Raw genomic sequence first — 23,683 nt, 5'->3', positions numbered from 1 at the left:
ACTGATATAAAGGAATTGTTTCCTGTAACTATGTGTTTCTCTTTATGAAATTCGGTGTAGTAGAGGAAGAGGCAAGACCTTCTAATTTGAGAATCACACCAGAGAATTTTTCTAATTATTTTCTGAATCTCAACAGATTTAATCTGAAGCATATTGTTTCTGACATTTGTCATTTAGAGGTAGATATGGCCAGAGGTTTATAGAGGCTGTACATGATAGCACAGCCACAGCTGAGACTGCTACAGCTACTGCTGCATGTCTGGCAGGATGCCACATGTTCTTTCTTTTGACCACTCAGCCGACAGTGGGCTTTAAGCCTAAACAGCCCAACCTCGCTCTCGCTCAGCTCCTCCCCCAGCTGTATGTCTGTGTCACCCTACCGCTCTCTCTTCCTTTCCCTTTTCCTCTGCTGCTTGATGGCTCGTGCATGCCCTCCTTTTGTTGCGGCTCGGCTAAGGAGAGAAATTTAAGAAAGAAAAAAAAAGGAAGGATTGGAAAAAGAGCCGAGGCTATTCACTGAGGCGTGGGATGGAAAAGCATACGGGTTCTTTGTGTACAAACCCTCATGTGAGTCAGATGGTCTTTTTTTCCCTCACTCTCCTTTTTATTGCCTTATTTTCCCATCCTTCTTTTCATACTCGCACTGCATCCTTCATATATCTTTATTCTCTACGTTCAGTATCCCTGCCTCCATTGCTGTGTCATCCCAGCCATTGTTTTTTTGCATGCGTACCTACCCCCATACCATAACACTGGCTGCTGATGCTGTGTTACCATGCTTGAATAAATGTAACGGTGTGATGAATGAGCTCTGACAGGATGACAAGATTCAGTCCAAGAGGTGTTTTGTGTGTGTATGACCTGACACATGAACATTGAAGAAAGGTACATCAGCAAAGAATGCGTGTTGCTCCGATTATTTGACACAGATTAGCTAAGTTAGCATTCACATGGTGATGTTGCATCTTTAAAGGTCTCACACCATATGGTCATAGTAGCACTGAACTTGGTGTTTAAAGACTACCAACTAACTAACTCTCACTCATTTGTGAGTTTATATGTCTGATTTATATTTAAGAATAATGAGGAAAATAAGGGATGATGAAGGGGATAAATAACAAAAATATAAGTCAAGAAGACAATCAACTAATTAAAAGAATAGTTTGATATTTGTAATTGATAGAATAATAATTATTTAAAAGAACTACAGCTGAAAAACAGAACTTCCTGGTGGCCTGAAAAGGGGAACATAGCATGAAAAGAAGACTGCCACAAATTTGTGTAAACAAAAAACAAAGACATGTGAGTGAGGCAGGGATGTAGAATCAGAACTGAACTGCCAACCGAAATAGTTAACATATTTTTACAGTTGTGCTTTAAGTGTATTATTAAGACCAGTGTGCACTCTGTAGGACTTTATTAGTGAAATCTGCTGGGATATCTGACAACCCTGTACTATTGTGGATGGTCTTACTTTGGCATACAATCTGCTATACAGATCATGCCTTTGAAAGGTACTACATGTTAAAGGTGTTCAGAAAAGAAAATTGAATTTGAGCCCACTGTGGGTCTTTACATTAGTGTAATAACTCATCTATCAGACCAGTGTTTTTCAACCTTTTTTGAGCCACGGCACACTTTGTTCATTAAAAAAATCCCGCGGCACACCACTAACCAAAAATGTTAGAAAATGACACAGTGCAGCCTAATACAGTAAAAATAATACAAATTTTGTCTCTTACAGTGTAGTTAGTTTGTTCTGACTCAGTAATGGTCACTGTGCAGGCTTCTGCCACTACACTCATTGACATAAAAAAAGTCCTATTTTATTAGCCAACTCTGCCAGACACAGATGCTCAACAAAGCCTTTTTTTTTTTTTTAGCTGTCAATCAACTCATAGGAGCTTGTCAACACGTGCACACTTCCACTCGTGCCTTCAGCCATATTTCACAGCAAACATGAGAGGACTTAAACTTATGTTGTGCACTCCCTGTGATAGAAAGTCAGAACAAACTCTGAGTGCAACCTGCAACATGTGCTTCACTCTGCCTGGTCGCACATCTCGCGCTCTGGAGCGCAGTGCGCGCAGCTGCAGCGCTTCAGATCGGTTCAGTTATATTTTTCACGCGAGCCGTGAGCCAAGAGCGCCGTCAAGCTGGGTAGACCAGGTCGTACCAGACAGGAAGTCGGGCACAAAAAAGGCGAGAGAATCCGGTCAATTTTCAAAATAAAATAATTAAATGATGATTAATTAAGTTGTTGCTCGTCCGTATATTTGACCGTTGCGTCTGCACACGAGACACACACACATGTTTAAAATGACGTGTGTGTGGAAAACCGAGTGAATACGAATAAGGACGGTGCCCCTTAAATAAAAAGGAGGCGCTCTCCAGCCGGCTCCCCGTCACTCACCTGCAGCTGCACAGACGAGCAGAGGAGCGCTCCGCTGGCGTGGATGAGCCGCAGCACAGCGGGAGCAGCGCGCGTGTGTTATAAAAATAAAAAACAAACAAAATGAGACTGGCCGGTCGGCACAAGCCTAGTCACAGACACTCAGTGGAGTGCTGAATCTCACTCGTTAATGGTTATAATCACCTATGAGAGTTGGTTATCGGTCTGAAAAAAAAAATCACAATGTGCATCGCTAGTTTGGATCAATTAAGTAAATTTGGTAATTTTCCACGGCACACCTGGCGAAAGCTCACGGCACAGTGGTTGAAAATCACTGTATCAGACGATGTAGGCCAAACTATGTGCAAATTTATATATTCGAGTAAATCCAGGATGAAAGTGGGGTAGTTTTTTTGCATTGGATAATGCAGGCGCACAAATTATACGTCAGCCTGCTCACGATTCATCAGCCACTGATATTGGATCTGTCAATCAAACGTCTGAGACACACACACACACACACCAAGCTCGGTCTCGCCCCAAACATTGAATATCCCGCCTGCTCGATATAGACCAATCAAATTTGTTTTCCTCACTCGGGTAAACTCGTGCGGCAATCCGTGAAATCTCATGGAAGGAGGCGCGACAAACAGTACAAACGGCCATTTCTGAACAGCTTTAAAATTAGGGATAAACTATAAGTATTGGCACAGATAATTATTGGCCCAAATACTCAGATAAATCCAATATTATTTTCTGTCTGTTTGCCCTCTAAAATTGAAACGATACATAATGTCATAACTGTTGTTGTTTATGTAATTACAGTAGTGATGTTGGTTATATTATTTGGTTAAAGCAGAAGTAAGCGATCCGGTCGTTTGGGTTATGCTGCGTTCCAGGCAGGCTTTTGAAACCGTAAATTACAGCTTCAAGTCACGACTTAAGACTTTGTAGCGTTCCAGGCAACCCACTTGTGTTTTTCCGACCTGTTTTACCTGTGAAAGTCACTATAACGGCCACTCGTAACTTCCGACCCGTGAACTCGCACCAGGTCGAACTGGTACCACTTCACAGGTCGGAAAAACACGAGTTACGGGCTGCCCCGAACGCACCATAACGTCTTGTCAGCCGATGGAGTTAGCAGCCCCCACCCTCGTCATGGATCTATTGGTCCTCGTCCCTACGTCACCACATTCAGGCGCATCCCTTGGCTGCACACACAGCCCTTCATGCCGTTCTCTCTCCTCATTGGATAAAAACTGTAGGATACGATAAATGTTTTCTCCTCGGCTCAGAGCAGAGCAGAGTGACTGACAGACCCGTGTTTCGGTCCAAACACTCTATGCAAGTGATTGCTGTCGGAAGATATAGTAACTATTTAAGACATATATTAACACAAAAATATCGCTTACTTCTGCTTTAAATCAGAGGCATAGCTATAATGTTAAATTCAAAAATGGTATCGGTTATCTGTATCGTCATCGGTTATGAGAAGCGGATAGTGATCGGTTATCGTATGGGTGGGAAAAAAAGACTTATTGTGCATCCCTAATTTGAATGCAAAAGTTAAGTCACTGCCAACCAGCCCCATGGCTAGCTGTTTAACAGCTTCGTCCAACTAGGAGGTACCAATTATGTAATTAGTTTAGATACAATTTGTGAACAGACGACATCATGAATGATAAATAGTGAAAGGTGGACACAAACATTCAAAAGAAGCGTCAAAGCAGTAGAAAGGCATAAATAATTTACAGTCAACAGTCACGTGATTGAGATTGTGGACTGTGATTCTACTTTAAAGGATGTTGTATGATCTTTTGTCCAGATATCCCACCCATGTCAAACAGTAAGGTTGCAGATTACAACCAACTGATTATATAGTAAACATGCAGAAGGAGCTATGGTGGTCTTTAGGTGATGTAAAGGTCTTCTCTGGAGCCATTGCATGGTTTGTCCTGGGTTACTACAAACATGCAGATGCTGAGAAAGAGCACCCACTCCCTATGCAGATGTTAAGCGTTCATCCTAAACTGTTTTGGTTCCCTGCCTGTCCTTTTTTTTCTTCTTTCATTGGCCCAGCTGGTCTGATCACGGCACTTTTACTGCTGCCGACACTCTGTGTGTTATGGTACATGTGCATGTTAGCAAAGTGTCCTGTTTATTGCAGGCAACTCCAAACTTGTTATGAAGTTAACTCAATTTGAGACCTCAATTCCTGCAGGAGGGAGAGCGAGATGATCAGATTCAACGCTGCCTGTAACAGGCCACGCCTAACAGGCCAAAAGACTTCTTACCTCTACATTATTCCCTAATTTACATCTAATTTACCAAGAAAAAAAACAGTTTGCTTTGGCAGAGCAAGAACCTTGGCCCTTTTTTAAATCAGTCTAAGTATTGTTTAACCAATTGTATAATAACTCTCTTTAATGTTGAATTTGATAAGAGAAGATTTCACTGACATGGTTCAGTAGACTACAGTAGAGTTTTTTTTTTGTTGTTGTTGAATTTCCATTTGTTCTTTTTTTTATTTGGCACTAGTTCATCTCGGACTCCTTATTAATGTAAGATTGTGAGACTCTGAGTTGGAGTTCTTACCTAATCTTAAATGACTGCTTAATGTGGATCAATATGTTGTTTGTGGCAAACTCATTCCATGATTTGCTCCACCCCAGCCTCTCTTCTGAATAAATAGCTATTACATGGTTCTAATTGCGGGTTTAAATTTTTGCATTTGCAACATGTTGTTATGAAGACACACAATCTGTTGTGGCGCGAAATGTAAAGTAAATTGTGTAACGAGACCAACATGTTAAATTGCCAGTCCGTTTACCCACTAGGTTGCACGTTGGAATACTGATCAAGCCTGAGCTGAGCTCCTTCAGAATACAAATGCGGATTTCTCCATCTATGCACTGAATAAAACAAATGGTAACAAAAGCCCAGATTGAAAGTCGTGTTATGGCGTCTCATCCCAGTGACCTGACATGACTTCATGAGTATCAAAAACAGATTGGCTCAAGTCAGGAGCCTTGACCTGAGCAGTGCCACAATGTGTTGAGCTTTTTTGAAGCTAGTACAGATCAACTACATCATGGCAGAAACATTGTAATCTAATACTAAAATCTTTCACCCTATGGCAGCATTCTTCATGCAGCTGAACTCACATGACAGAGCACGGGCCTTTGACATCTGTTTGACATGAAAGGGCTTGATATATTTGAAGTTTAAAAATGATTACTCCTTTATTTTTGCATTCCTCTCTGTCTAAATAGGACATCATATTGTTTACTTTGCTCCTTTGCAGTGATGTTAATTTGATATTATTATGACGAAGATGCCATCCACAGTGAGTTTACATGTAGCACTCATTTACACATCAGTCAATGGGACTACAGATGCCATTTAGCTAGTAGCTAACTCTGGTACGGCTGAGAGGCGTGCACTGTCCCTGTTAAATGAACAAATAATAAATAAATAAAAATAATAAATAAATAATAAATAAATAAATAATAAATAAATCAATCAATCAATTGATTATTAGAATATGATATGCAAAGAATAGCAAGCAATAGAAACAAGAAGGGATTTGGCATTTGAGCTTGTATGGCAACACCTCAGGCTGCATGGACTGTGGTAAACAATGGATCACACCATGGAGAACATGATGGAATTTAACATTTGTGCCACAGTGGGGACCCTGTTTTTTTAATTGCTGTTTGTTCTTTTTGACATCAGTAACCCCTCCATTCCTATTCCCAGAAATGCAAAGGAGAGAAACACAGCCCAGCTAAATCTAACTTAAGGGAGTGTATTTTGAATTCCATGCTCTCAATCCACTCAGGAATTTGAGGTCCCTGCAGTTTACCACACTGGCTCTGGTATACATTATGCATACAATAAGTCTCTGTGTGTTCTAGAAATTCCATCCAAATAAGTGTTTAGATCTGTTGGGTGGGCTTGTTGAATGCTCAGTTTGGCTTATGCAACTGTCATGATGCTTTCGCTCAGGTGACGGCAGGTAGCCTTCAGCTCCAGCTATAGATGAATGTAGTTGTATGAGTTATAGAGGGCAGATTTTGAAGGTTAAATAATGCCTATTTGAACTTCTGAATAGAATGCAGCTTTACTGACTGTATCCTAGTGTGACCAACCAAAACGCCCCAAAGCTTTTTTTTTTTTTTTTTTGCTTTGGTGTAACGTGAGAAAAGCTGCATGAAAAGTTAGAAACATAATGGTAACAAGGATTCTTGTTTGACAACATGGTGACACTCAACTTAACCCGTCAAGTCACTTTAGCCCGACCACTGATCTGGGAACAGATAAAGGAGGGAGTGCATGCTATCAATCTACGTACTACACAAGAACATAGAATGCATCACAGAGATTAGTGAATAGTGTAAAGAGAATCCATTGAAAGCATCTGGTGGGCATTCACCCATGTGTGAAACACTGTTATTTCTTATCATTCACGTCTCACCAGACAATAAGCAGAGACAGGCCTTTTGTGTACTTGATTGCCAAAGACCTGTCACCTGGGTGTGCACAAGTTCCTGTCTGGTCAGTATGTTTACAGACAACAAAGGTCAAATGACTGAGAGACACAGCAGAGAACATGCTAACAGAAACATGTTGAACATGGAGGGGTTACCTTGAACTCTCTGGGTAAACTGAGGAGAGAAGAGGCCTGCAGGTCCCTGAACCCTGGAATGAACCTTAAATAAACAGAGAGCCCTGGCTAAAGTCAGTAAAGGAAGACTCCTGTGTATCCAGCGTGGCAGCTGATGTTGGTTGCATTTGTTTTGTTTTTTTATGGCTTTTATATATAACTGACATCGGGCCAAAACAATCAACACCAAGGTAGGCAAATTCATCAAACCTGTTCTGACCAGCAAGGTGAAGACATGCACACTACACATGCTGTTACCACAGGAACAACCAGAGCTCTACTGTGACTCTTTTGTGGGTTTATCTGTGGGAGTCTGATGTATGCAAGTGTAGATAGAAGCCATTTCACGTATGAACTGTGGACCAGAGAACTGGGTCCCTATGTCTAGGGTTTCTCTCTTGTGGGAGCAGCATTCAGCCGAATATCACCCATATCAGATATTTTTTTCTTTTACTTGAAATACCGGTTGAGCTGTAAGGAGGTGGTTAAGGAGAGCCTTCAAGAATAATGATACGAGCGTCACATGCCCACTCGCTTGTTAATTCTTGAGACATGAACCAGGTCTAGAAGGAGCAGGTAGGAAAATCCAATTAATGTTCAGTTCAGATGACTTGGATGTCTGTGTTCACTACAGGTGGGCGATATATATATATATATATATCACCTACAATATTATCGTAAATGTTGTTTTGACAATGTGGAATTTTCTATTATCGAGTATTTACACTCAACAAGAAAACAATAGACGGTAAAGGAGAGGCGCAGTCCTTGTTCACCAAATTCATGTCTCAGAAGCCAATCAGTGGGCAGGATGCAGTCAAGTGGTGGTAACGTGATCCCCCACAAACAGTCTCTGTGGCAACCGCAACACAACATCGTCTGGCATGGAGGAAATATGACCCATTATTTTCAATGCGGCCGTGTGTCATACGCATTTGGTCCACGGCGCAATTGCCTTCAGTTTTGTTCAGACCAAACAAGTGCCCAGTACAACGATAACTCATCTTTGTGTTGTTAATTAACTTTTCCTAACCCTAACCTTCTTTCCTAAGACAGAGCGTGACCACGCTTAGAGCGCATGACCACAACTGTTGTGTCATCCAAAAAAAAAAGATAGTGTCCTGTCAACAAATTTGTTGTGACAAATGGCAAAAAAAAAAGCGTTACGGTATCGCAAGACAAGTACCGTACTTGTAACGAAAAGCCTCCGCGCGCACGCGTAACGAAATTTGGTGGCACATCTGTGGTCTGGTTTAGCACCTCCCCCAGTTATATTTCTGTGTCACTCTACCTCTCTCTCTTCCTTTTCCCTTCGGCTTCTGCTTGTTGGCTCATGCATGGCCTCAGTTTTGATGTTGGTTAGGTAAGAGAGAGAAATTTAAAAAATAAAGGAAAGAAGGATTGCAAAAAGCTGTGGTTTAAGCACGGGATGGAAAATCATATAGGCTTCTTGTGTACCAACCCGCATGTAAGTCAGAAGACCTTTTTTTGTGGCCTCACTCTCCTTTTTTGTCTTTATTTTGTCTTCTTTTCCTACTCACTGTTTATCCTTCATATTTTAATTCTGTATATCTGATGTGATGATCTCAAGCAGTAGGGCTGGGTGATCTGAGGATATCATGGATGATCTTGCTGTACGATCTACTTTCCAGATGAATGCGACAGCTCATTATGTTAAAACATGCAAACAGACATCTGATTACAAGTTTCAATTCAATCGGTGCCAACAAGCCCTGGCACTGGCACGAAATGGGGAATTGTAGTTCATGTAAGGAATGAGGGACTTGTCTGCGGGCAGGGAAAGACAGTCACCGGATTGTCATATAGTATGATCTTAAAGCAATATTAACATTTTGTCAAATTCGCCTATTGCCATAATCCCTATAGTTTAAGAGACGTCCACCAACCGGAAGGTAGGAGGTTCGAAGTGTCCTTGGGCATATTGTCCAAGTGACTAGAAAAGTGCTAAATAAGTGCAAGTTCATTTACCATTTACCATGTCGGAATGTATAGAAGAAGCTGTAGTGGAAAGTAATAGCAAACAATAAAAACTAAACAAGAAGGGATTAGGAATTTGAGCTTGAAGGCAAGACTACAAGCTGCATGGACTGTGGTAAACAATGGATCACACCATGAACATGATGGAATATACTATAACATTTGTCCCACAGAGGGGACAGTGTTTTTTTTTTTTAATCCTTATTTGTTCTTCCCCATGTCAGTGACCCCTCTCGTTCTATTCCCAGAAATGCAAAGCGGTGAAAGAAAGCTCAGCCCAGCTAAATCTAACCTTGATTTTCTATCCACTCAGGAATTTCAAGGTCCTATGATTTATCACATTGGCTTATCGACTCTGTTTTCTATAAATGTAAATTAAGGAATCTTTTTTTTTTTTTTTTACAAGAAGTAGACTTTGAATGTTTAATTTGGCAGCTTGTGCAGCTGTCATGCTGCATTTAGAGCAGCAGAGGGCAGCAAGTGACCTTCAGTCCAAATGAGATGAGCCAAGTATCACCACTGGTGCCCGAGAATGAACACATTTCATTGTGCTTTTGTATCGTGTGGAAAAAATCTAAAGATTCTTGTTTGACAACTAGGTGCCCCAACCTCAACCTCCAGGTGACTTTGGCCTGCCCACTAATGCAGAAACAGATAATAGAGGGAGTGCATATTTACCCTATCAGTTTTATCTACGTGTGTTCAACGCCCAGTAGAGTACATAATAGAGACTACCGGTAACTGATCGGAGCCAGTTTTAAACATCCTGCTTTCATAAGGTGTTCACCCATGTGTGAATCTTCCGTCATTTGCTGATGTGCATCTCAAAAGTCAGTAAACACAGAGACAGGCTATTGTGTGCTTATCACTTGATCACCAATGACCTGTCACTTTAGTGTGTGCAAGCACCTGTTTGGTCAGTGACGCTATAGACTAGGGTTTCTCTTTTTTCCCTCCGACACCGATAACCAATAACTTCCTGCTTGCGATGCCAATACCAATGGCTGATAACATTTTTAATAGTTTATATACCTGAGGTTTAAGAAAGGCTAAGATGTAGTGAGTAAAGATGAATTTAACATTATAGCTCTGTCTCTAACTTTACCAAATAACTGACATCATTATTGTAACTCTTCAAAAATCAACATTTATTACTTTATATGAGCAAATCCAGTCAATGTTGGCTAATTATAATCAGCTCTAGTAATGTCATCATCATTATCAGACTTCTGTATATTTTTGCCGATAATTGTCAGCCAATATCAGGCCAATAATTATCTCTACCTACAGTTGTCGTACATCCCTACTATAGACAACAAAAGTCAAATGACTGAGGGACAGAGGAAATAACACGCATTCTCAGGAATGTTCACAAACTACATTATGTGCTGGGTGGACAACAAAGCACTAGGCCTGCTTGAGGCACTCACTCGCTAGAGCCAAGGATAGCTGCGTAAAAGCATTTAATTCCTCAGGGCATAATTATAAAGAGAGATACGATATAGAGAGACGCGTCTATGTGGCATGTCTCTATTGATTTATAAAACAATAGAGAGATGCATACCGTTTCATAAACCAATAAGGAAATGCCTACCGGCTTATAAACCAATAACTGGTTTTGATGTTGGTCGAAACCGGTCGGTTTACTTCTCTTTTTTCTACTTTGAACACTCGGTGCATTAGTGTTAATTAAATTGTTTGTCATGCCTGATATTCTGCCCATTTTTTTGTTGACCCTTCACTATTTCCCCTGGTATCTGGTTTGATAGATCTGATGTGACAATGCCAGGCTCACCAGTGCCTACTTTTACCACCACCACTGCATCTTTTACACCATTTCTGGGCTAATGTCATTGTCATATGATTTGCTCACGTCTGCGAATAAGGTCTACTGTAATTGAACCAGTAAATTAATAGTGAACTATTAGTATAGTGAAGAGCTATCTTTCCAATCTGTTTTCCTCTGCCATGTGACCAGTGTTCCAGTTTGACTTTTGCCTTGCCATGCAAAGCACTGTCCTACAGCATGTTTTGAACCTCTGGAAAATGTGATAGCATGTGTTATTTATGTGAAATACAAAACATTTTTAGCATAGTTTTGTTGTGTTTTCATGCTTCAGCATCTGAATATTTGGAAGGCCCAAGTGAGTATGACCTGCGGGTGGGTTTTGGTTGGAAGTAATTAGGCCTGTCACAGTTATTCCGTAAGTGCCTGGTTGCAGTTATTTGAGCTTACTGCAATTATTTTTGCACAATTGTTAAAATCGTTTCCAATGATCTGTTAAAAAAAACAAACAGCTGGATGAAACTAACAGTTGTCATATTTCCATCACTATTTCTTCTGACATCATTATGTTGTGCACCCTTGTAACGCCGCATTATGTAATAATCTGACACATTTTGTAATTAAAATCTTGAACACAATATGTAATAAACTTTGCCGCATTTTGTAATAAGTTGTTACATTTTGCATCAGTTATTACAAATTGCAGGTGTTGCACTTTTTCATGAAGAAAATGTAATAATTTGGTGCATTATGTAATAAACCACCAACACCCGCCAATGTGTGGCACGAGTAGCCTATGTGAATATCTACATGGACTCCCAATTAGGGATGCACATTTTGAATTTTCTTTCTGACCGATAACCGACCCGTTAACTGATGAGATTACAATGCCCGCAGGGCGATCGTTTTTAAAAAAGGGCAACACCCGCAATTTGTAATAACTGATGCAAAATGTAACAACTTATCACAAAATGCGGCAAAGTTTATTACATATTGCGTTCAAGATCTTTATTACAAAATGTGGCAGATTATATCAAATGCAGCGTTTTTACATAATGACGTGAAAAATTATTACATAATGCGGTGTTACACCCCTTCTTCCTCTATGGTACTTGAATGCCACATGAGTGGAGCACCACAAACTGTTCTCAAGGTGCCTAATTTCTAATATATTATAGACGATGGCATTTCCATGAGCATCTGCTGACATCGATTTAGTTGCGAAGCCTAAAGGCAAACAGAATTTTTTATTTATTTGTTTCAATGTTTAAAGCCAATAATGGCTCTTCTTCTTCATAAGGTTTGGTGTATTACTATGTTTAGATTTATGCGATAATAGTGGCATAAAAAGATCAGAAAAAGACATTTAAATTAAAATTATTATGGCTACTAAAATTTCACGATTGTGACAGCCCTAGAGGTAATGGATAATATTATGCTTCACAGTCTCTTTACTGGATCTCATAGTCTCCTCTGTTTTTGTTTTGTAGGAGCTTTACTATCTGAGAATGCAAAGAGGCAGAGAAAGAATGGAGAGAGAAAAGGTTCCAGAGCTCAATCAGGTATGTTTGTGCTTTTGTCTCCTTATGAATGTAAAATTAGTATGTGTTAATAAAAAAAATGCATACATAAAATGTTAAAATGAACAACAGTTATTCATGGAGTTTCTTATACAAATGGCCTGTGTGTGTCATATGTGTTTCACTTCTGCTGTAGGGTAAGAGGAGATTGAGAGTGTGTGTGGCGACATGCAACAGAGCGGACTACTCCAAGCTGGCCCCGATCATGTTTGGGATCAAATCCCATCCTGATGAGTTTGAACTTGAAGTTGTGGTGCTTGGTTCGCATCTCATCGATGACTACGGGTAAGAGCAACTGGTTCGAGATAAAGACTTTTAGAGGAAGGAGTTTTGAGGTTTTTTTTTGTGGTTCACAGAAATGCAGGAATGAAAATGAGATACTTGTCAGTGAATTCTCATTAAATGTGATACATACGAGCTTACCTTCTTGAAATATTTGATGTTAACACTTCCTCAGTTCCTCATTGCTGCCTACGTGCAACCTGGACATAACCTTGCCAACCCTTGCGAGCCTGGTATACCTCCCTGTGGTTGGGTTGAGATGGATTTAACGTGAAACTATCCACAATTATCCAAGTTCTTCCTTTAATTTGTTTGTTTTCCTCATATCCCACCACACAGGAACACTTTTCGTATGATTGAGCAGGATGACTTTGACATCGGCTCCAAGCTGCACACCATTGTGAGAGGAGAGGACGAGGCGGCTATGGTGGAGAGCGTTGGGCTGGCGCTGGTGAAGCTCCCTGATGTTCTGCAGAGGCTGCACCCTGACATCCTGGTAGTCCACGGTGACCGTTTTGATGCACTCGCTCTGGCTACAGCAGCAGCGTTAATGAACATAAGAATACTTCACTTGGAGGGCGGAGAGGTGAGGAGGCTCATGTGTTGGAGTGGTGTTTACTGGTGTAAACGAGTCCTACTGTGATAATGTAGCCGTGAATTTTATTTCACACTACATTCACAGTGCATGTATGTTCAGTATGCCGTTACTCTTTTTTACTTTTACGTTTTTAGAACGCAATAAAGGAAGTACTCTTGTGTACGACATATCCCATCAAATGTCAGATGATTGATAAAATGCAGGGTCTTCAAGCATTTTGCGGTTTGCAGGAAATTTGCTGTAATTGTCACCACATAACAAATAACTCAAATATCTCTTCTCATCCTGATGTTTTTCCCCCCAGGTGAGTGGTACGATTGATGACTCAATCCGCCATGCCATTAGTAAACTGGCCCATTACCATGCCTGCTGCACACGTCGGGCAGAGCAGTACCTCATCGCCATGTGTGAGGACCACTCCCGCATCTTACTGGCTGGCTGCCCTTCATATGATAAGCTGCTGGCAACTCATCACCGAGACGACTATAAGGATATTATTAAGGCCTGGCTGGGTATGCAGAGATGCAGAGAGTAATTTGGGCAGAAAGGTAGTGGGAGGTGTTAGTGTGTATATTTGTATGTGATGTGTGGTGTGTTTGTTCATGTTGCAGGTGACAAGGTGCAGGAGCAAGACTATATTGTGGCTTTGCAGCACCCTGTCACCACAGACATCCAGCACTCCATTAAGATCTATGGACTGATGCTGGATGCCCTACTCTCCTTTAACAAGAGGACCCTCATCCTCTTCCCTAACATTGATGCCGGTTAGTTTCACCTTTTGGTCCATTTAGGGACTTTCCCCACTTGTTTTTAGAGACTTTGTTTTCCTTTATATGTGAGTGTTTTGTCAAAATAGATATAGGATAATTAAGATTAATAGCTGAACTGATGAAACTATCCACAGTGGGGATGGTCTGAGACCATTTTCTATTCCCTCTAACCACTGAATGTTTTTCTGACGCACCCCCTCCCACATAAACAGGTAGTAAGGAGATGGTGCGTGTGATGCGGAAAAAGGGCATTGAGCAGCACCCGAATTTCCGAGCAGTGAAGCACATTCCTTTTGAGCAGTTCATCCAGCTGGTCTGCCACGCCGGCTGCATGATCGGCAACAGCAGCTGTGGCGTGCGAGAGGCGGGGGCCTTTGGCACGCCTGTCATTAACCTGGGAACAAGGCAAACTGGCAGAGAGACAGGTGAGGAACCTGTTACCCTGCTTCCCCCTTGTGTTAATGTCGATCTAGTTTCATTCTCTTACTGTTGAGTTATGAATGTTCATTGGAAGACAAACATGGTGCCAAGCTCAATTGCATTATGTTAGTTATCCAAACAAAACGTTATTATTTTTAATTAATCTGTCTTTAGTTTGTTTTTATCTTCCGTCAAATGGACCATGAGTCTGCAATAAAGATATGAATGAATGTTTGATGCAACAACTGTGTTTATGAGATTTTACTCTCTGCCAGGTGAAAATGTTTTACATGTCAGAGATGCTGATACTCACAATAAGATCTACCACGCTTTGGAGCTGCAGTTTGGAAAGCGATACCCCTGGTAAGACCAATGTCCTTCTTGTGTGTCTTCTTGGTTTTTGGTGTTTTTTTCTCTTGTATATCCAGTATTCCTTTTTTTCCTGTACTGATGAAGTAATGGTATCCTTATCCCAATTAGGGCTGCCACAAACGATTATTTTGATAGTCGACTAGTCACCGACTATTTTTTTCGATTAGTCGACTAATCGGATCATACGTAAATTGAATGTAAAACATACAGTTTATCGCACCAGCATGCAGCTGCTCTTATATACCATCATTAGCTTTCAGCTTGAAGTGTTTAAGGTATATGCTAACTAAAATTAAAGACAATTAAGATGATAGTTCATTAAACTTTTAATGAAATATGCAGCTTTAACTGTAGCATAAAGTGCAAACAGCTCAGTAAAATAAAGATAAGGCACTGGCCTAAACAACACCAAAATAAATACTTAAAGGTTTTATAGGTTTTTCTTTCCTTCATTTGTCTCTGGCATTTAACAGCTACATTTAAATAAAATAAGGTAGACACCTGAAACTAAGGAATTATTCACAATAATAAAGTTTTGGTAGGCCTATAGGCCTATTCAAATATAACTTGTGCTCAGTGTAAATAATAGGCTAGTCGTTCTGTTAAAAAAAAAATTGAATAGTTTATAAGACCATCGTCTTGTCTGAAAAAATGTAAATGTGCCTTTTTACTGTCACAGAAGGAGAAACATGGAAAGACTCAACAGAAAGTTCTGTGTGAAACTGTCAAATGAAAACAAGTGAAACTGAGGTGCAGCTCAAACTCTGCAAGGTGTGGACTGTGATGAGAAGCTACCGGAAAATATTGACGTAGATTTATACCGGTAGAGAAGACTTGCTCGTTAAGACGAGCGCTCATTACGTGACCAGGACGCTGTGACCGGACGCGGTAACGTTCTAGTTCTCCAACACCGACTCTCAAAGTCCGCGATTTTGTTTTTAAATGACGAACAGCTGTTTTTCAGTCCGTGATTTAAAACGATGGAGCGGCGGTACCGCTGCTAGTAGCGCTTCTCATTTAAAACGAGAGAGAGAGAGAGAGAGAGAGAGAGAGAGAGAGAGAGAGAGAGAGAGAGAGAGATGAGAGAGAGAGAGAGAGAGAGAGAGAGAGAGAGAGAGAGAGAGAGAGAGAGAGAGAGAGAGAGAGAGAGAGAGAGAGAGAGAGAGAGAGAGAGAGAGAGAGAGAGAGAGAGAGAGAGAGAGAGAGAGAGAGAGAGAGAGAGAGAGAGAGAGAGAGAGAGAGAGAGAGAGAGAGAGAGAGAGAGAGAGAGGCAGGCTACACCGGTGCCGATGAGGGACAAGACAGGTAGAGAGAGAGAAAACCTACAGTCTATGATGTGTACTCGCCTTGAATGAGTGAGTGCACGTGTGTGTGATGCGCGGCTGTGGCGGCGGGTGCGTGTGTGGAATTAGTTGTCGACGATTTTAATAGTCGACGTAGTCGTGACTAGTCGACTAATCGTGGCAGCCCTAATCCCAATATGTGCTCTAATTTGCTCTCAGGTGATTTTAAGTTAAGTTTTATTCAAGTTTAGTTAATGACATCAACTAATGTGTATATCTCTTCTCCATCAGCTCTAAGATTTATGGGGATGGCAACGCAGTGCCACGTATTCTTAAGTTTCTACGTACCATTGACTTGGATGAGCCCCTCCAGAAGACCTTCTGTTTTCCCACGGTGAAAGACTCCATCTCTCAGGATATCGATCACATCTTGGAAACACAGAGCGCCCTGTCCGTCGACCTGGGAGGGACCAATCTCAGAGTGGCAATCGTCTGCATGGAGGTAGGCTGTGCAGACTCGTACCGAGAGAGACATCAGTGTTTTGGGTTTAAAGTGATACGCCAACATTTTTTTTTCGTGTCTTGCCTCACTCCCAAGTCCATGACAAGCAGATAGGCACCATCCTCTCGACTGTGCGTGCAGTAACAAGGGAGATAGAGCCGCATTGCCCGTAATTAGTTTAGCTCAAACGCTGGAAGTGTATCGGTAATGTTAGCCTGCCTCCTACCCGAGCCGAAATCAGCAGTCAGAAGCTGATTTCATTTTAGCTCTAAACTCTGTAAATATATCACTTTATCAACATTTCAAACATTTTTAGGCGAGAAAGTAGCTGTTTAGATCAGTAGTGTGTCGTTTGTCTAAATACCAGCTAGTTACAATTTTGTTCGGACGAATTCGGCGCTACTCAAGCTAGCCGTTGTGACCAACGCACTTCCGGTTACTTTCACGAAATAAAACACCCGTTTCCCTTTACATACAGAAAACCATGACGATAGAATTTGTGCTTTTACTTTGAAATAGGAAGCTAACCTACCCTCGATGTAGCGAGCTTGAACCAAAATAAACCGTCATTGCTTGAATCCTTCGTTTTGACCGATCTCGTCCCGTTAGCGGCATTTGACCGCTCAAGATGCCTTACCAGAGAGTTTTGTCAGCTCTGAGACGAAGATCGGTCCATTTAGAGTTGCTGAAGAGTTTCTCTGATGACTTTAGATGGAGGCAGGCTAACACTACTGATACACTTCCAGTGTTTGAGCTAAGCTAATTACGGGCGATACGGGCTCTCCCTCGTTACTGCACGCACAGTCGAAAAGATGATGTCTATCTGCTTGTCACGGACTCAGGAGTGAGGCAAGACACGAAAAAAAATGTTGGCGTATCCCTTTAACATCATTTTTATGAACTTATTTCTCGTGATGATAAGTGCTACTAAATGAAGGTAATAATTTCCCTTCATGATTCGCCATGTTTTTCAATTTTCCAGTAATTATTCATTAAGCATATTTTCCTTGTCCTGTCCTGTCACATTCCCTTCCTCTGTCCAGGGTAAGATAGTGAAGAAGTATACTCAGCCAAATCCAAAGACCTTTGAGGACAGGATGCAGCTCATATTGAGGATGTGTTCTGATGCCATGCGGGATGCAGTGTCCCTCAACTGCAGAATACTCGGAGTTGGTATGTAAACACACACTGGAGGTGACGTCGAATAGTCGACGATTGGGGTGCTCCCTGCTGCTGAACATCTGATTTTAGATTCTAGATTGAGATTTCTCTGTTTTTTTATGTCTATGGATTGCGCAGCACCCACACACACACACACACACAAAAACAAACAGCACTGTGGACTTCATGTTTTAAATGCCTGACAACATTCATTAATTCACCGCACACATTCATACTCGTCATCGCTACTCTCTCCGAAAGCGATGCTGTGCACGCAGCCTAATGAGTGAGATCAGGAAAAGGATGGACGGAGGTATGTCCTGTTATCTAATGCCAACTGAAGAATTTCTTTATTCGGGTGCTTTAGCTCTTTTTTCTGGAGTGGAAAAAGTCGCAAATGAGATCATGAGTCAATGGCGGAAAAAACAACATGATTCAATGATTAGTCGACTATGGGCAAAATCTGATGAATCAGATTTGACTATGAAAATCCTTAGTCGAGGACACCCCTAAAACACACACACACTCACATTCATTGATGGAAAAACTGACATGATGCTGTTCATTTATAATCATCATCATCATTATTTCAGGAGTGTCTACGGGCGGGCGAGTAAACCCACAAGAAGGTGTGGTCCTACACTCGACAAAACTGATCCAGGAATGGTCATCAGTGGACCTGAGAACACCCATCTCTGACGCCCTGCACCTCCCTGTCTGGGTGGACAATGACGGTAACTGCGCTGCGTTGGCTGAGAGGAAGTTTGGCCATGGCAAAGGAGTGGAGAACTTTGTCACAATCATCACAGGAACAGGTGAGCAAGCAGCAGCAAACCAGTTATGATTGTGGAAGCTAGCGAAAGCAAATAGGCTAAAACTAGTGTAACACCTGAAGACAACAACAAAGTCACACTGTTGATGCTGCTGTCACACATGTGTCTACACTGCCAGCCTGTCTGCTGTGCCTTAGATAATGGCCTTTGATAATGATAATGATAATAATAATAATAATAAATCATACTTTGTTGAAGAGTGGCCTGAAAAGTAAAGAGTTTTACCCAGAGAGCAGTCACAGGATTTATCTACTTTTGGCTTAACTGTTGAACATAATAGATGTAACAGTGTCTTTCAGTTTCTTTTCAAAATGTGGCCTAAAAATTAACTGTAACCATTCCGATGAATTGATTATGCTCCCTCTATTGAGTTCCTTTATTAAATAAGATGTGTTACTCAATAGTCCCAAGAGTCTGTGAAAGTAACTGTTTGTGAATTGTGAATCTGTCTCTAGGTATTGGAGGAGGTATTATCCATCACAGTGAACTGATCCACGGCAGTACCTTCTGTGCTGCAGAGCTCGGTCACATCATGGTTTCATTAGAAGGCCCAGAGTGTTCATGTGGCAGCCGCGGATGCATAGAGGCCTACGCATCCGGCATGGCTCTGCAGAGAGAGGCCAAAAGGCTGCATGACGGTAAGTGTTTGTTCCCATGAGCCTGAATGTTTTCAGAATGATAATAGTAATTAAAAGTAGGGTTGGAGATCCTGGAATGTAATGCCAATTAGGGTTGGGCACCGAACGTCCGGTTCCGGAATCGTTAAGAAGCCGTTTGAATTTCAATCCTTTTTTTCGGTCCCTAAATGTCCGCACTAGTTTGATTGTTTTACTCCGCTCGCACTAGTTTGAAGTAATTTGACCCGCCCCGCACCACCGCATCTATTTTCACAACCGTCCCCGCCGCTATTAAACGTCAGACAGCGGCTTTTTACTTTGAAAGGGCAGACAGAGGCGCTGTGTTGCCGGTAGCTTGTCAGTGTGGAGCTCGTGAGGAGTGAGAGAGTCACAGTGCAGCGCGAGTGCAGCAGCCGCGGTGGCCGCCGCCTCTCACTCTCCCCGGTCTGCTCTCTGCTCTCAGTGAAACCAACCCCGCTCTGCTGATGCGCCCAGCTGCCGTCTCACCCGGTTCCTTCACACCTCCGCCGGCTTTCCCGCCAACATCAGCGCGCCCCTGATAACACACTCTGGACTTCATCATCAGTGTTTTTAATGACCCGCCCCACCGCGCCCCGCACCGCAAATAAAGTAAACATTTCTTGACCTGCACCGCGCGTCACTAGTGTACAGGCCTCCTCAGCCTGAGAAGGCAGACATGATTATCTTCTTAAACAAAAACTGTTTTTGATTTGTCATCATGACTGCTCCAGTTTGTTTTATTTTGTTGCATATACAGTCACCTGTTCTGCAGCTCTTTGTATGTTAGACTGCTTGCCAAGTTTCAGTTTTATAGTTACAGTTAGGGACCCTGTGTGAAGAGTTTGTCAAATAAAAAAATATCCTGTGAAATAAGTTGTGACCTGTTGACCTGCACCTCAAAGAATCGGAATCGAGAATCGTTTAGAACCGGAATCGAAATAGAGAATCGGAATCGGAATTGGAATCGCTAAAATCCAAACGATGCCCAACCCTAATGCCAATGTGAGTGACGCAGCTTGGCGCAGCATCACTAACTTTCTGCCAGCTTTTTCTCACGGCTCATTCATGTGAAAGAAAACGCCTAACATCATAATAAACCACCCAACCGTACTTAGAGTTTAGGATTTAATCATGTGTAAATCTAGCCGGATGAGGGGAACATAGCATGGACTAATTAAAATGAACTTCATACCACACCTCTGTCTCAAAGGGCTTGACAATATAATATCACTCACATACTTGAGGCTACAGAACATCTGACCTGTGTTGATGTGTCTCTCAGAGGACCTGCTGAAGGTTGAGGGGATGGATATGAAGCTCTCAGAGCCAATCACTGCTGCCCACCTCATCAACGCGGCCAGACTGGGGAACTCCAAAGCTGATGCCATTCTGAACAAAGGTGAGGGCCCACATCAAACACGCATGCACACACACACACACCCATGTGAATTGTTTGTTATGTTTAATTAGTTCCAACAGCACAATGTGTTCATTTAACTTGGAAGAAGTTCAAACACAACGTATTACTTTGGTATGGGAACATACCAAAGTAATAACAGGTTAGGTCTGGTGGTGTACACCGTGTGTAATAATGAACTGTGAGAAAAAAAATTCCCCATGGGACAATAAAGGCTATCTATCTATAATAATTCATCTTTCCCTCCGCAGCTTCTACAGCTCTCGGCGTGGGCATCGTCAACATCCTCCACATAGTGAACCCCTCGCTGGTGATTCTGTCTGGGGTTCTGGCATCTTACTACCAGACCACTGTGCAGCACATCATCAAGGAAAGAGCCTTGTTCTCTGCCCAGAGCATCAAAGTTGTCACATCAGACCTGGAGGAACCTGCGTTACTTGGAGCTGCTAGTATGGTGTTAGACTATGCAACCAGAAGGACATATTGAAGGAGTCCTTCAATATGAAGAAAGGACAAAGCTGAAGTGAAAGTAGAACCTGTACTGCCCAGATAGATACATAAGCATATCTAAGGGATACATTCAAAGACTGAAAGACGGTGTGCCATGGCTGTGTTTGGGACACATTTTTTCAAACAACTTTTCTTAAATGTCCTGGTTGTTGATGAGAGCAGTTTTAGTTATATCCAAAAAAGAAAAATCAAATTCTCAAGCCTGAGAATCATGCCTTTTCTGGGTCAGCTGCTGGACTGATTATACCCCAGATATTTGCATGTGTGAAGTGGGTCCATTGCACAGACCAGAAATCCAACCTGTCTTTCAAACCTATAAACACAAGGTTTAATGAAGCCCCAGTTCATTTTCAATGAAGCATATTTATAATAAAACTGTAATAAAACTACATAGACTTCTTCAAGGCAAATTGACCCACACAGGTCAGGACGTGCTGACAATGATGATATAGTTTTTAATGAAAAAGTCTGTAAAGAAATGGAAAGCTTGTTTCAGATGTGACCAAAAATATTGCTGAGACTTGCGCCTGAAGCTTCATCTCCGCGCTCTCAAACTGTTTACCCTCACTTTTCTTTAAATCTTGTAGGGAGTATGGATTTACGTACATCCCTTTTTGAAATAAGGGTACTGATGTTACATTTCCATATTTTAATATTATATTATTTAAGGTGTTAAGAACAAAAGTGCTTTAACAAGGTTAGTATAGTTGGTGCTCTTGGGAGTTTTAAAGGTAATAAATGAAATCATTATTATAAAATCCATAGTGGGTTATATTAATTTAATTTGAATGCAGTAGCTACTTTAGCCTTATTGCTATTGCACTAGGATGGGCGTCTTAGGATGAAGCTTTTGACTGAATCAGGTTAAGCTTTTTTAAACTTCATTACCATAAATAAACCTTATGAAGATTTTGCCAGAAGCAAGTTTTCTTCTTGCCTTTCAGAGATGTATTTTTATCTCTGTATTCACTGTTACCAACTGTATGGTATATTTTGTTTTCGCAAGCATTGTAGTTTTAATTGTGCACAGAAAACATGCAACTTGCAACTCAAATCACATCTTTTCATTTACAGTCTGGAACATATACTGTATGTGGTTCCAGAAAGGCCAAAAGGTTGACTGTGCTGCTATTTCCAGAGGTAGTTTCCCATTGTATGTTTTTCTCTGTAACAATGCCTGAAACATTTCTCAGTGCAAATTGTGTGTCCCTCCTGGATATTCAGACTGAACAAAGTAAGTAACACAGCGTTGTATATGGGGAAAATGTTCGTAAAAGGAACCTTTCACGTTCGGAACCAACCATGTTGGCTTTTGCACTATACCAGATATCTTACATGGCTGAACCTCCAGCAAAGTTGCAAAAAAAAAAAAAAGAATCATACATCCACTTTCCCTGCTGCCATTTTTTGAAATCAGTATGCGTCTATTCATAACTTAGTATTGTCCTTCACACTAATAATTTGGATTATCAGTGAGTGAACCTCAAGAGTCAAGTTATGCATTAACTTTTGTTATGTTGTTCATTCATTTTGTTGATGTAAATTTTTATCCCTGAAATACAACTGTCATAAAAAAAAGTTTCTCTCTTTATCTTTTTCATGATTTATTCCAATCTCCGGCCCTCATTTACAGTATGTCCCAAGACTAAGAAAACTTAGTCACATGAGTTTTACAATTCTGTCATGGCAAAAATGTACATCTGTAAGCAAAGACATGCACATTTATTTGGAGGGGACAGATAGACGGCCTGTTGTAAGTCGGTCCTCAAGATGGTGCTGCAATCGCTGTGTGAGGTCACATGATATCTATGGAAATTATTCTTATGGCTCAGGCTAGAAGAAAAAAACAAGACTTTCTCATTATTTTGTTATAGTGACACTGGTTTGAAAAGCTGTACTACCAATGATTCATTAAAAAATGTAAAGTGCTGAATCACACACTGATATTGTTGTGATGTACACCATTGTATTTGCTCCCAGCTTTGAACCTTGGGTCAGGTGAGTGCTTGCCTGTCACCTGAGCTCTTTGAGACTATCTATGTTAATAATTAACCACCATGACATTAGACTAGGGCTAAGGACTGGGCACAACAAGTGTTGCCAGAGTGGCAGAGAGAAACCCAAAAGACCCAGCAAGTGTTTGACAAATTGTATGATCTAATGACAAAATTAAATAAAAGTTGAATATTTTCATGATTACACTAAAGCAGTGAACATCCGTAGGAAATACAATTCCTATTTCTGCGACAGCAGGAAGAAGGGGTGTTGCAGGTCGTGGAAGGTTTGTAGGCTTAACTGTCTGTAGGATACCCCTCATACATAATTTGTATCAGAATTTGGACAAGAAAAATATCCATACCTATACATAATATTTATGGAGAATATAGATTTGGGGTACTTTTAACATGTATTTAATTAGAGCGCCTAACAATGATCTCATTTATCATACAGCAATTAAATCTCCCCTGACTGCGG

At 41.2% G+C, this 23,683-nt stretch overlaps 1 protein-coding gene across 2 annotated transcripts; it reads left to right on the top strand.

Annotated features, from left to right (window-relative positions):
* Positions 1-486: 486 nt before the first annotated feature.
* Positions 487-22,783, top strand: gne (glucosamine (UDP-N-acetyl)-2-epimerase/N-acetylmannosamine kinase). Of its 2 annotated transcripts, XM_085773100.1 has the most exons (15): positions 487-567; positions 11,177-11,200; positions 12,333-12,404; positions 12,559-12,707; positions 13,044-13,290; positions 13,607-13,814; positions 13,914-14,066; positions 14,285-14,497; positions 14,768-14,855; positions 16,439-16,649; positions 17,693-17,822; positions 18,404-18,625; positions 19,099-19,281; positions 20,564-20,680; positions 20,950-22,783. In XM_085773100.1, the coding sequence occupies exons 1-15, from the start codon at positions 529-531 to the stop codon at positions 21,183-21,185; spliced, it is 2,292 nt and encodes a 763-aa protein (XP_085629226.1). In that variant the 5' UTR covers positions 487-528; the 3' UTR covers positions 21,186-22,783. The 2 variants fall into 2 exon arrangements, with proteins under 2 accessions (XP_085629226.1, XP_085629218.1); XM_085773092.1 differs by lacking the exon at positions 11,177-11,200.
* Positions 22,784-23,683: the final 900 nt, after the last annotated feature.

The sequence above is a fragment of the Trachurus japonicus genome, chromosome 1, assembly GCF_045865225.1.
Source record: "Trachurus japonicus isolate A0001 chromosome 1, Traja_1.0".
Lineage (NCBI taxonomy): Eukaryota > Metazoa > Chordata > Actinopteri > Carangiformes > Carangidae > Trachurus > Trachurus japonicus.
Note: the sequence above shows the minus strand (reverse complement) of the source record. Positions and strands in the feature narration are given on the sequence as shown.